Source organism: Atractosteus spatula, chromosome 1, assembly GCF_055471065.1.
Source record: "Atractosteus spatula isolate fAtrSpa1 chromosome 1, fAtrSpa1.hap1, whole genome shotgun sequence".
NCBI lineage: Eukaryota > Metazoa > Chordata > Actinopteri > Semionotiformes > Lepisosteidae > Atractosteus > Atractosteus spatula.
The window spans coordinates 13,816,429-13,831,737 of record NC_142706.1 but is presented as its reverse complement, the minus strand read 5'-3'; the positions used below and the strand labels follow the sequence as shown (position 1 = coordinate 13,831,737).

The 15,309-nt window shown below is 37.2% G+C and overlaps 1 protein-coding gene across 3 annotated transcripts in view; it reads right to left on the bottom strand.

The window, feature by feature from the left end:
* Positions 1-7,008: 7,008 nt before the first annotated feature.
* The window catches only part of tbck (TBC1 domain containing kinase), a 77,472-nt gene continuing 69,171 nt past the window's right edge, over positions 7,009-15,309 (bottom strand). For all 3 annotated transcript variants that reach the window (XM_088913161.1, XM_088913170.1, XM_088913179.1), the window contains exon 26: positions 7,009-8,321. In XM_088913161.1, the coding sequence (XP_088769287.1) occupies positions 8,211-8,321 (111 nt within the window). In that variant the 3' untranslated portion in view covers positions 7,009-8,210. The remainder of the gene's footprint in view (positions 8,322-15,309) is intronic.

The following is a 15,309-nucleotide window of genomic DNA, read 5'->3' as shown; positions in this document are numbered from 1 at the left end:
TTAAACAGCTCTGTTCCAGTAGAAGATCTGAAACATTAGAATTTATCATCCTCAAGCTACAAGAAAGAGTCCTCAGACCATTGTTATGAGCATGACTAGACTGAAACAATTTATCGACAAAGTATCCAACAAACCCGCTGGAAATGACCTACCCAGACAAGCCTGGGTCAAGCTGAACCGACTAAGAACCGGACATGGCCGTTTCCGGGCCACCCTACACAAGTGGGGTCTCACTGATGACCCGACTTGCGAATGCGGTGATGGCAAGGAGCAGACGGCTGACCACATCCTATACTCCTGCCCTCGCTTCAGATGCCCCGGCAACTTTATCGATTTGGATGATGCCAGCCGCGACTGGCTGAGGCACCTGACTGTGACAATATAACTATGTAACCTCTGCATGTTAAGCTCATACAAATATATATATACACTGGAATTTTCCACAAGACCTTGGAAATCTTACCAGGACTTGCTAAATGTAGCACCACAGATCATGATAAAGTTACACCCCACCATGGAGAATGAGGATAAAATGATCAAACATTTGTAAACTGAGATTGGACGTACACTAAAGCCTAGTGTCATGACATGCATTGCAAACAGCAGTCAGTGGTCAAATAAAAAGGGGAGAGGGATAGACTATTTTCTTTTTGTACCACTCAAAAGTCATCAGGGAATATATCTCAGTCTATTACAGAAAATATTATTGTACAGCCTTTCATAAATACCAGTATCCCAGGTTAGTTAATGGCTTATTATATTTCACATGAGTCTGTTATTTCAAGGTTCATATTTACTGTTCTTCCCCCACAATATGGTCCATTAACAAGAGTGTGTGCAGTGTCTCTCTATACGCCACTACAGGAGTTGACATTTGTGACATAACAATAGGAAGGCTTGTCTATAACACTGAACTCTGATACCACTGAGATCTGCACAGCTGCTGGGTCTCAAACACTACTGCTGATGTAATATGAACACATCATATTACAGGGACAACGAACTTCTTAGTGCCCTCTTCCATAAAATTAGTTCAAGTAATTGACATAAATTTAATTTACAGTAGTTACACTAAGGTGAAAATAACAAATCCTCTCTTTCGATTAGAAACAAAAAGTTGCACACAGTCACATTCTTACTATTATTGTAAATGAATAATAATAAATAATACATACCTGTACTTGTACAGTACTGTATATAGTGCTTGTGGACATTTCACTCAAAGCACTCTACAGGTAAACACCACCACTGTTTAGAATTCACCAGGATGATCCAATGTCAGCCAAAGTGTACCGGTACACTTACCACACATTAGTTTTCAGCGGGGAAGAGAACAGAGTGATAAAGCCAGTTCATACATGCGGCTTATTATAGGAGGCTAAGATTGGTAAAGACCAGGAGGAAATGAAGACCATGACTGTTTCATTTACTCTATATAAAAACTATTACGGAAAATACACATATAGTAGGTTTAGTGTAGGTGCCTTCTAAGAAATTTCTAATCATTCCAGCACAAGTGTACTCTTCATTTGAGGATGTTTTAGTGTAGCTAGAAAATCTACCATTGTATGCAAGCATTGCATTTCCTGTGAGATTTATTTTAAGAACTGAAATAAATGTTGATACCCATACTCACACTATAACCTGTGGATTTTTGCATTGACTTCACTCCACACAGAAGAGTGCATAGAAGTTAGCTTCTTTTGTTTTCACAACTATTATGCAATTAAATTAGGATTTACTCAAAAATATTTTTCCGATGCAGACAACTAAATGAATAATAGCGGTTGTCAACAACAGAAAAGAAGGAAAAGGAGTAAGCCCTTGTGTTAAGGTGTTTTTAAATGAAGACAAGTAATGTGCCACTGATGCCAAAATTGCCCGAAGCTAAAGATGGAAATCTTCCATTTGTGAAAAAGGCCTGGCTGTGTACTTGAGATATAAAAGTCAATTATGATCTTTGACATTCCCTTAGCTCTTCACTTGCTGTATCATATTGGATATAAAATATCACAACCTTTCTTGTCGTGCAAACAATCCTCTCTTTGTTCTGTGGCGCCAGGTTTATGTGGCACACTGTGGCTTATCAAGAAAGTTCTGACAGTCTGTTTCTGTCTCCATAGCAGGACAAAACAGCACTACCGCTCCCATTCAGTCAGTTATCACCGCATTAGAGCATACACAATGGATCCATAGTTGAGGGCCAGGCTGAAATGGCGTTTTGACTGGCTGCCACTGAAAACAAAATTCAAAACTGACAATGGCGGGGACATAAAGTCCTTGTCTTCTGGGAATGGGAATATGTAAACCAGTGGCCCTCATGGGGATGGAGAATAAGTTCTTTCCGTAACTGTATGAAAAGATAAGTGAGGCCAACAAAGAACAGCAGCATGTCGACAAGTCTGTGCTGTAGTCTTTGACCTTTTTCTTCCATTTTATACCAAATTCAATATCGGAATCAATAACTCTTTTTAAATACCACACCACAGCTACCAACTCCTGCTCTGCATGGGGGGAATCAGGAAGAGCTGACAATCTCTGCCAGCCTAACTTACTCATCAAGCTAGTCATGCTGTAAAAGCTCTGCAACACCATACTGGAGGGTTAGCTCTGTATGGAGGAGCAGTGCTTCATTAAAAGCCTGCAGTTCTCAACAAAGTGGAAGACAGCTGAGAGAGCCTTGGCTAAATAAATAACCCTTCCCTTCGGAAAGTCTAGTTATAGTTGGCTCATTACCTGATCCAGGCGTAAGGAAGAAATACACTGAAATCACTGGTATACTATTGTAAAACCTTTTCATTTTCTTATATTTAGAACAATTTAGGGCATACACAAAGTTAGTGTTTTGTGAAGCACTGAAACCTTGGTACTTATTTGCTTTTAACCCAGATGAATATGCAGTAGATTTGTTTTATATAACCTCTTTGGAGCCAAGCACTTTAAGGGAATTCATAGAGGCCAGTCACTCACCCTTTCAGTTCTTCCCTGCTCAATGCTATATACTGTAGATGATTAGGAGCAGTTGTAAGGACTATAAAATGCTGTTTTAGACACCAGTGAGGGGTAGCACAGACAATATGGGGGAAAAATAAGCAACCAGTTCTAAAAGAAATTGCTCTTCATGAATAGGGAGTGTAGTCTGAAGAAACATAACAAAGGATGAGGAACAAAAGCAATGCAGATTGACGTTTCATATTCTACTGCTGAAAGACTATATGATTGACAAAAATTGCCTAGCTTCCTGCTCTGTGCTGAACTCCTTCTTTCTGTGTGTCGTCTAAAATAGTCTTTATACAGAAGCCATTGTGCTGTAATTCGTAAGTTATGGCAATTCTTGTACTTCTTTTTTTCTTGATTCTGAGGCCTTCTTTCATTTAACACCCAATTTTTCATTTTTAACAATACAATACTTAGTTTCTCATACAGTAGATGATCCATGGTTACCTACAGTATAAAGAAACACAGCATCACTAATTTACAGTGTCAGACGGAAGGAAGCACATTTGTTTGTGGTGATAAGTCTGCTGCCTGTAACTTTTTTTAACAATGTCTTCATGTCCTACAAAGCTGAGAGAATATAATGGATTCTGTCTGTTACCTTCTTTGTCCTTGGATGAAAGGGACACCTAATAACCTATGTTCTCCTTGTTTCACAACGTACAGTCCGAGAGACTTGCTTAAATTTTTGGAAATTAATCAATGCTCTTCATAACGTGGGAAAAAAAGTTTTGAGGGAGAGGTGCTTGGTAGGGAAATACTGTTAGCCACAAAACCTCAGGAAGATAAACATAAAAAACAGAATAACCAACATTATGGATTAGTAGGATTGATATTGATGATATTACTCTTTTTACACCATTCATGCCTCTTAAAACATTACATTTAATCACCAAATGGTATGTATTATAGATATTTGTAATACTACTAATAATAAAATTAACAGCAGCAATTGATTTAAGTGGCTTACTAACTCAGCGTAAAAACAGAGCATAAGTGGTAACCCATAGAGAGTCAATCCCTTATCTTGATATCTAATGTTAACAAGCCCTTTACTTGAATTACTGGACTCAACCCTTTAAAGCCACTTCTGATAAGGCTGTTTTGGAGATAGAAATTGTTACTGTACAAACCTGTTAGGTATATTTTAGATGTTTTTAATCGTTAAAATAATTGCATTAACACTCCATTAGCAGTTCAGGTTTCTTTCTGATTTGAAGAGCTATGAAAGGTTTGGCTTTAGTGAGCACAGGGCTAACACTGTTTTAGTGAGGTGGCCCCTTTGCATTTTTTTTTACACAGATTGACTGGTTCTGCTTTAATTAATCAATAGCCTAGGTCAGAGCCACCTTGCTGCTACACACCCAAAGGCTCAAGCGGGACTTTGTAATACAATCAAAGCTAAAATCTTGTCATTAACCATATACAATTAAGGAACATGTAATGTGCTGAAAGTCAAAATCCGATCTTTACATTGAAATGAAATTAAACAAAGCAATCTGGCAATGGACATAAAGTGAGATAAAAACTGAAATATGTTGAAGGCATGAAGTGCTCAGACCCATGAACTCAATATTTGGTTGGAGCACCTTTGGTATCGATCACCGCTGTAAATCTTTATGGTTAAGTCTCTATAAACCTTCTATACCAACAATGCTGTTGCCCATTCTTCTTGGCAGATTTACTCACGCTCTCTCAGGTTGTTTGGGGTCTCGAGGTCTTCCTGGATTCTCAACAGGATTGCAGTCAGGACTTTGACTGGGTCACTCAAGGGCTTTCAATTTCTTGTTCTTAAGGCATGTCAGTGTAGCTTTGGCCTCGTGCTCCCGATCACTATTCTGCTGAAATTTGAATTTTTTGTCCCAGTTTTAGGATGAAGCAGGTTTTCGTTTAAGATTAGCAGGTACTATGTTCCATCTATGTTCCCATCAGACTTGACAAGTTTCCTATTCCCTGCTGATGATAAGCAGAACATTATCCTGCCACCACCATGCCTGACAGCAGGAATGATGTTCACTGAGTGATGCTCTATATTAGGTTTGTCTCAGATGTAACACTTGGAATTTAAATCAAAAGATTCCAATTTCGTCCTGTCTGACCCTAAAGTCTTTTGCCACATGTTTGCAGTATCACTTAAAGTAGGTGATTGGACAGAGTCCCGCAAACTACAGGCTACAAAGCGATAACATGTAAAATAACTATGCAAGGATTTGAATACTTTAACAAAACTAAGAATAAATGTTTCCTCTTTCTAATAGCACAAAAATATCAATTATTTTGAAGACAAAGCAAATGGGCACGGTCAGATCCTGACTGTCATCACCTGAAATGAGGTTAAGGGTTAGGGGCTGATCTCAGGGAAGAGAGATACATTTAGACGTCTCATCCAAGGGTAAAAAAAATACAATAAAATTCCTATTATAAAAGACGCTGAAATAACACATATTAATCACTAGGTTAGTCGGCATACTTTTTGGTTGTACCTTCTGCAATGTGTTTTGCAATAAAATGTGACAAATTCCTTTTTCTGTATACAGTATGAAGGTGAAGGTTTCAATATTTATGTTCTTGTTTCAAATTGACCTTTAAATTTTAAGTTTAGCTAAGCAACTCCACCACTGACTGCTAAACACCTGACAAAGGGGCATTGTGCGCATTGTAGTCTAACTATATCCTGATTCACAAGCAATTAGGTAACAAGTCAACCATGAAGAGTTTTCTACAGATCATGGCTGACTTGGTACAGCAGTGCTTGGTTCTATCCCTCCTCCCATCTGGGAGCAAGAATAGGTTTTGAATAATAAAGCTACCAAGCATTGGAAGTTGTATAAGAAGGTTAGATATTTAATAAACTGCCATATTTCCATGTGCTGCAAATCGTGCAGTTCAACCCCTGCTTTGCACTCAGCAGCACATTTCTCAGGGAACTGTTGCTTTCAAAACATCCCCTTTGTTTGTTAAAGCACTGACATCATTGCTTTACAGGGAACTACATGGTTCAGTGGCTAAACCATTCTTTTTCTTGTTGGTTTTTTAATTTAATTGCTTCCAAGGTTCTTTTCACAGAGTTAAAGTACTGAACTCTACCATCTTTCTGAAAAAGAAAGGAACTGTTTCCATAATCCAAGTGCATGCAAAGTACTGTACTTGGACCCGTCTGCCAAGTCCATCACAACACTTGAGCTATAAATAAACAAACAGGGGAAGGTGCTGTAGCTGAACAGAGAGATAGTGGAAATCTGTACTGAGAAACTGAGTAAGGGATTAAGGGTTATGCCAACCAAAAAAAAAATCTTTGGGAGTACATTTTGTTTCAACTGTGCTACAAATGTACCACAATGCCCAAATTGTGAAGGGTGAAAACACTTATCAAATCATATAAATTCACCTCCCATCAGTTTTTTTCTATATCACTGAAAATTGTTTTGATATGAGATTCTACTGCAAATGACATCCCTTGTTTATTGAGGTTTGTGCTCCTCAGTAAATTAGGAGTAGAAAATCACTATATGGTGACATACGATTAAATTACATAAAAATACACCCGTATTTTATCAATTCAAACCTGACAGTTGTTATTTGACATGGTTGTTTCTGCGTCGTATCAAATTGAGTTTTAAACTATGAGGACGTCTGCTGGACAGAACCTAGACAAGAAAATAATTACAACAACTACCTGATGTTTTGTTTCCACTTTCCCCAAAAGACTGAGGTGAAAGCCTTTGTAATCATTAACATTCATGAAACACAACATCCTAAATTTGGTAAAAACCAGTTTCCTTACAGAGAAAAATTCTCCTGCTCCGGTTTTAGCATTTAACAAGAGTTATGTACACTATCCCATCATACAGTACACTGTATGTACATGTACTGTACATATTCCATTTAATACAATGAATGTTTGAAATGGATATTAATGAGTATCCTAGGTTGCAAACATGTTCTGTCAATGGTGTTATTTATATCCAAATGTTAGCAGTGGGATAAAACACACTTTCAAGGAAACGAAATTAAATTTGAATTGCTGAGATCTGCTTTATTGTTCAAAGGCAATTCTAACTGGAATCAGATATACTGGCATACTTTTGATTTTAGTTAAGAATAAGACAAAACAGCTATAGTGCACTTAACAGCAAGCCAAACCCATACATAATTTTGACATTGTTATACACAACTTTCTACACCACAAATCTATTTTATCAAACAGATCAGTCTTATTCTTTTAAAACTTTTTTTCTCTTTCCCAGTTTAAAAGTGGCTCAGTTACTATTTCAATAGGTCATTTATATACCCACAATACAGCATCTGTTTGACATAAACATTCACCTTGAAAAGCATTTATTTGAGAGTCAATCAATCAAGCCACAATGACAGCTGTAAAACACATCATCATTATTACTGGCTGTTAAGTCTTACATTATCACAGTGGACTAAATTAATCTTCATCAAAAACAAAACAAGTTAATTTAAGCCAATTCATAAATAAAGTCAGCATTACAATTTACCACAAAACATCAGCTTTAGCAAATGTTCATTTTATAAAGTTCTCACAGAATTTCAATCACGTACTTATGTTTTCATATGTAAAACAAGAAATATCAGTTATTGAAAGGAGTATTCTATCCAATATCCATCTTTTTCAGTGCTCCTGATGAACTTTGTAATTTATGGAAGAAGTACCAGGTTCGTTGTGCAGAATTTTAGACAACAGACATGATTCATAATCACGTATGTGGTTATGGATAGCTTTTAAAATAATTCATGAGGTACAGACAAGCTGCAGTGCAGTTCATGGTGCATTTAAAAGACAAAAAAGACGCAAGAATCACCTACAGATTTTCAGATTAATCATTGCGCAATTCCATTTCTCGGAGTGTGTTTTATCTCTTTTAACATCTTGCAGGGCAGAAGAGGCTCTGAAAGTACAATAGTTTTACTGGTAATTTTATTAATATTATTAACCTTATTAAACTGAATGTCTCTTGAGAAACTTCCCTTTTGGCTTGTTCAACACGGTGTCTTTCAAACAAAAGAGAAAAATAAAAACACTGCACCATTTAATCTGATAAAATGTAATAAATAAAACATCCAGAAAGAGTTCGGCTTTTGCGTTTTTGTCCACAAATGAACATTAAAAAGACAACAAAAAAATATTTCAAATTGCCGTTGACTTTCAGTAGGTTCTGCTCATAAGTGTCATCCGGACCCTTATCTCAGATCTGAGGAGAGGGGACTGTCAGCAGACCTGTAGGCTTCATTTTGTTAATGCCTCCATCCAGGATACAGACCTTTGGGTAACACACCTTGACCAGATGGGCAGCAAACTAAAGAAAAAAAAAGCGACAATAGGTTTTTGGGAGATATACAAAAAAGGATCTGATAAAAGCATACTAAAAACATTTTTTTCCAAAAATGTTAACCCTGCATATCAGGCCTTTTAGCAGATTTGGCTATGAGTCGATTTATAACCCAATTAGCACAAATTCCAGCCATTTCGTAAAAGTATTACCAGAAATACACAAAATTGCTGTGCAGATTGTTCGGAAAACCACACTATTTCCAATTATATGTATCTGCACTTCATTTCCACTAAAGTCTCTCAGTCGCAGGCTTCATTCTTGAGCTTCAATTAGCCCACCAACATTTTTCAAGTCTTTGAATATATAAATATAAAATTTTCATGTAACTTTCTATGTAGACATACAATAACTTTAACCTAACTAGTCTTACTCTACTCTAGTGTTGGAGAGTAAATAAATTCTAATTCTATGTATTGCAGAAAAGGAGAAAACAGTGTATAAATCAACAGCTGATTGGCAAAATCAATTGTGTGCTGTGAATGTGCAGTCACAATTTGTTTTGATTTCTAAAATATTAACTGAAGCTGCTTTACAAGTATAGAGATATTTTTAAACATCATAATATCAATAAAAAGAGGGAAACTGAGACAGAATGTACAGTATAAAGCCTCATCTAGAACCAACAAACCTTTGGTAAAAATGTGCAGAGACATTATTTCATGTCAAAGGAATGTCAACTTCTGCAATGTGGTACAACATTAAATTTTCAAAAAGCCTTTTCAAAAGCTTACCTGCAGCGCTCCCAGGACTTTGCCCTAAAATTATGCACTTTCTTACACCAGAACTGATCAAAGTCTCAATGCGCTGATGAGTCACCTCTGAGCCTACTGTCACAACTCAGGCTGCTGTGGAATTAGTGCAAAGGCCTTCCCATTCAACCTCAGTGAAGGACAGACCCTTGTTTGTGTGTATGCAGTCAAGTATTGCAGGACCCATTAACTTTTGTGAACAATGCCTAAAATCCAATCATTAACCACTTCCAGGAATGATCCTTCTGTAATGTTTAAAAGCACACTTGGAATTTGGAGTGATGATTTGCTAGGAGAAAGATGTTTTGCGGCAACATTGGAAAACATGTTTAGTATACAGATGCATGATAAAGGTATTGCATTTTAAAAAGCTGGTTTTATTTTTGTTGTGGCCTAAAAACTGTTTTGCAATGTACATATAATGCTGACAAGAAGTGAAAAAAAGGCTTACGTATTCATCTCACATTGGCATGAGGACATAGAGCAAATGAGCTGCAAAGGACTTGCTACTGTGCCTCAATGGGAGATTTGCATTCCTTCCACAAACACCGAAACCACATCTACACTTAGTAAGCTTTGAGAAGCCATTTTAGTAACACTGGGTAACACTGGAAACGCTGAATCTACAGTTAATGTATTATTAAAAGCGGACACTACAAAATGTTGTTCCAGGTTTCTCCTAAAATCCCATCACAATTGTCCTACATAATGATTGATTTGAAAACGTAAACCTCTTGTAGTCTGTCCCATTAACGTGTAGTTGAAATTCACTGATAACCATACCAGCAGGTCACAGAAATATTTAGCTCTGCCACTGGCTTTATGAATTTCAAAAGACCTAAGAAATTAGAGAAAGTAATATCCACTCAGTGCTTTTCACCTTAATACTACTAAAAAGGGCGATTCAGAAAAGACAAAGACCAGGCTGTACCTTATAAAACATGAATGAGCATTTGGAAGTCTGCTAGAAAAAAATAGACTTAACGCTTATCTTAACTAAAAAAAACTGCACACAAAGAACACTGAGAGAACATCATGCATGTATATCATGTCTTGCTGCTTACTCTACATGGAGTTCTGGTTGCTGTCATTTCAGCTTGCTTATTTGTGATATGTACAGTAGCTTTAAGATAACATTGAATTGGAAGGAGTGTGAATGGCACATCTTAAGATATTTTCACATTTTTGAAGACAGCTTTTGCAGCTCTTGCTAGGATAGGAAGCTAAAGCTGATCATTTAGAGACAGCCAAGAAAAACGAATCGAACATGAAACAAATTAAGAAACGAAACGATGCCAAAGAGCAGACTGCACAGGCTGGTGCTTTAAGACATTCTTAAGTGCATGTGGACAGCGACTGAAGGACCTTGAACTCCTCAAGTATACTGTATCTAAATGTTGTCAGGCAACAGCTGAGCCCGATCAAGATAAGGCCTTTGAAAGTGTACAAGTAGGGAAAAGGGGGCTTCTCTCTCAATCTTAACTTTTCGTAAGAACATTCTGTTCTTTGATCACGTCTGCTGGCATTTTATTAGGCCCTTCATGGAATTAGAATATTCTTTTGGCTATCTCTAGAGAACTCAAATATGCAGCACACTACACTGTATTTAGCCATGAGCACATGTATTTCTTTTTTTCACATAAAATAAATTGTATCTATTCTCAATTATTTCAATGCTTCACCCCCCGTGTTACAGAATGAGACACTAGATTTCTCAGCTTTCTGATGTATTGGAAATGAACCCTTTAATTTAGCTTTAATGCAATATTATTAAAAAGGGGTCTTGTCCAGTCAGTATGCAGCCACAAACAAATTGACCAATTGCTTTGTTCTTAGGATTTCACATTAAATGCAGATGTGGGTTATTTGCCATCATTTTAGAATGGAGATAAAAGGATATGACAAGATGGATATCATTGTAATTACAAAGATGTCACATGGGATCAGGAACTCATTCCAGTCTTTGGCAGACTCGGAACAACTAGGAAATGACACATTTAGGTAATTAATTTAAATGCATTTCAGCTAAACATTCATCTAAAAATCTGTGTTGTGCTGAATTATCTGCACTCATGATAATACACTGCAAGGACCTTATTGGTATTAATAGCTATTAAATGATGTACTCAGAGTAAATAGTTGTTTGATTGCTATCACATTTTCCATACTGGGAATTAGCAGAGGTAGAGGCAGTTTTGTTTACGCCTACTGAAGAAAGGACATTAATCTTTATTAATTGATTCTGTGCTTGGCTTTACTCCTCACCCAGCACTCCCACAAGCTTCTGGCTAACACCTTGCCTGAGCGTCACAGTTCTCTGTACATCCAAAACATTTTCACAACTTCCAGTATGCTCTTCCAAAAGGGTGCAAAGCCTCTTTTAACCTGTTTAAGCTTTCTTAAGCAAGTCAGGAACATTTAATGAAGCAAAGTGTTGTTAGGTACAATGCACAATGTTGAAGAATATGAGAAAGACAACTTTGCTTTGGATAATCAAGGCAGTTTAATAGATGATTTTAAGCATGGTGGTGCAGTGGTTAGCATTGTTGCCTTGGAAAGCTGGGGCCCTGGGGTACTATCATCATGGAGTTTGTATGTTCACCCTGTGTTCATATGGGTTTCCTCCCACAGTCCAAAGACAGAGAGATCACTTTATTGGCCATATAGAATTTCTTGTATTAGGAATTTGTCTTTTCGCATACCCCAACTTGCTCTCCATGAGACACACAGATAGAGAGAAAAGCTTGGGGTCAGAGCGCAGGGTTAGCCATTTATACATCACCCCTGGAGCATTTGGGGTTAAAGGGCCTTGCCCAGGGGCACAAAGGAGTAGGATTCCTCTACCGGCCACGAGATACAAACCGGCAACCTTCCAGCCACAAGCACAGGCACAGATCCTTAGCCACAGAGCCACCGCACTGTATACAGGTGGGTTAATGGGCTTGTGGGAAAACTGGCCCTGGTGTGTGCGTTTGTGTCTGTGTGTGCCCTGCGTTGGACTGGTGTTCTGTCCAGGGACTGCCTGTTGCTGTTGGGATAGGATGTGACACCCTTGCGCCCCTGCATTGGATAAAGTGGTCAGAAAATGAGTTATCTACAGTAAGGCTCACAATTAAACCAAAAAGATTATTCCAATAATTATACGTTTTTAATTAAGTTATATTGTAATGTAAATTGTGCTTTAAGACCAATTTGTAGAGAAGCTTGACATTGTTGTGAAAAACTATCACAATCTATTAAACAAATAGTTTTAAGGTGTATTGCCAGATTACAAAGTAGCTTCTTGAATTGAGTGGTTCTGGTCAGATCTGGGTATATAAAGGTTAATGTTTATTTGAATGTGTGAATAAAACATTGAACTAAAATGAATAATGTAATGATTTTCAGATGTATGGTGAAAGGCATACAGTATTTGTTCCGTGAGACAGCACCTGCTATTGCACTAATGAAGCTGAAAAGTTTAGCATTTATGTATTTTATATAAACAAATGATTTGAAGGGAATCATTTAAGGAGGATGGATTAACATTAGGGTAAGCATTATGGCTGGACAAACACTGAAGTCATAAGGCTTACCCCCGCAACTGTGGTTTTGCAAAAAGCCTTTGCTGGTTTGAAACAGCTCTGTCTGGACAGACAGTCCAGTGGGTCTATACTTGTCAAGCACTGGGCTTTATATACAATTATTTGTGCGCACACTAGATTTTGATTTAATAGTTAGGAATAGTTTCTGGAAAGAGAATTTTTGCAGAAAAAAATACAAAAAAACATTTGGATACAATCACAACTCCAAACATCTTTGGGTGCATTTAGCCACCAATGGGAAATTTGTCCCAGATGCCTTTAAAATGGAACACATTTGTTACCCAGAGAATATTTTGGTACCTGTATGTCAAACAATATTTATATTTCTTACATTTTCACATTTAAAAACATTACCTTGAATGTTTGCAAAGAACATTTAGTATCAAACAGAGCAAATAGTTGAAAACGTGTATATTTGCACAAATATCATTAAAACATCTGAGAATATAGGAGGTGAATTACATTTATTCTTGGGAATTAGCAGCATCTCCTGCATTTATAAGCAAAATACTTATTACATTTTGAAGTGTGGTGTTTTTTTTAAAAAAAATCCATTAAAAAAGTCAATAGTATTGATTTTTGCCTCTACTGAAATCTCCAACACCTGCGTTATTTTTAGGAAGTGGTAAGTAGGCCCACAATATCTTCTGGGAATGTCTGCACAAATGTACAGACGGCAAATGTGTTGTGACATAATCGGCTTCCTAACTCCTTCTCCATCATTTTTGCCACTAAACTCTGGAAACTCTATTACTTGATTAGTTCTTATGTTCTATATTTTTGGCAGGTACACCGTAAAGCATAATATTTAAGTTTGAAATTAGTCTGGAGTCGGTTTTGTTTGATCAGTAGCCAAAACCTGATTTCTTGGAAGATAATGATGATTATACTACCATTAAGATTAGAAAAAAAAACAGCAGAGCAATAAACCTGAACCCAAACGTATATAAGATGACTTATACTGCCGTCATCTGAGCATGACTAGAGGATCAGTTGAACAATAAAGTACTAGCTATTTGTTGCTGCTCTCTTTATCTGAAAAGAGGTAATAGCTTTGTTTCATTATGCATGAATATTGAGTAACTAAAGTTAGAGAAAATGACTGTATTTCCACAGTACTCTAATGCTTGAGTGAGTCTTGGCTCATGATGTTTTGCTGTTGAGAACTCTGGGTTATCAGAAATCCAGCTTGAAGTGGTTTGGAAGAACATCAATCACAGCATTTTTATTTTAAAAACAGTTGAAGGGAAAATCTGGAATTCCACGGAGGACATGCAATGTGCGTTTCAGAACTGTTCTCCGTACCTGCATACTTAATTGTACCATAACCCCAACCGCACTTCAGCTGTAATTCCCACAAAACTGAAGGCACAAGACCCTCCTCCATACACTTCTTATCTTCTAATAGATGGACATGATGATGGAGTGTGGTCTGGGCCACTTTTAGAGAGAGCTGTTTCTCACTTGTCTTTGCAGCTGTATTTATAATGCTTAACTTTATAGTTTGATCCAACGTTTGCACAGCTCTGACTCTTGACTGAAGGCTTTCTTAATACAATTCCACATAAATTTGGTTTTGGATAAGAATAAAGTGCAAAAGTGCACTGTTACACTTAGTTTTGACTGTGATAAATGTAATAGCTGCTGAATGTGAATGGGAAGTTAGAAAAAAATACAAAGGGGAAGATCAATATGATAGTGATAAAAAAGTAGTCAACATCTAGTAAATCTAGTGAAAAAGGAAACGTTTTCAAAATAATTATAATTGCACAATTCAATTGCAACACAGGAAAACTAATTGATACTGTATGTAAGGAAAAACAGGCATAAAAGTGAAGAGGAGAGGCAGACAACTTTCACTAAAAGCTTATGTTTAGTTTTTTACCTTTACTTTTTAATGTTTTGCGGAAAGATTACACCTTTAATTCTGCTTTCATTATGGCTCAATTAGCATCTCATTTCCCATAGACATTCACTTCAGTCTGAAGTATCTGCTCTTTAAAGTTGCTTCAAAGGGTACAGAGCATGTGGAACTCAAACACTGTCCTGCAAGACCTTGAAATCGGCTATATCTTCAACTCTGTTGTGGAGCCAAATCAGTGAAAAAGAAAGCAGTTTTTGTTACATAATACCCTTAGCAATGAGCACCCATATCTTCACAGCTTATGTAAAAAAGTAAAAGTCTTTCCTAAAACATTTCTGCATTACTGATACTGCATGCAGCATTAAATACCTATCGATTTTGTTTACTATACATAGTAAATGGGGCGTAGCAGTGGCTCTGTGGCTAAGGATCTGCGCCTGTGGCTGGAAGGTTGCCGGTTCAAATCCCGCAGCTGGCAGAGGAATCCTACTCCGTTGGGCTCCTGAGCAAGGCCTTTAACCCCAACTGCTCCAGGGGCACTGTACAATGGCAGACCCTGCGCTCTGACCCCAGGCTCTCTCCTTATCTGTGTGGCTCATGGAGAGCAAGCTGGGGTATGCGAAAAGATAATTCCTAATGCGAGAAATTGTAAAGGGTTAATAATGTGATGCTATTATTATTATTAAATATATTATTAAATAACTAATTAGAGATTAAAATACAGGTTTTGAAAAAATATAGAAAATGAACTTTTG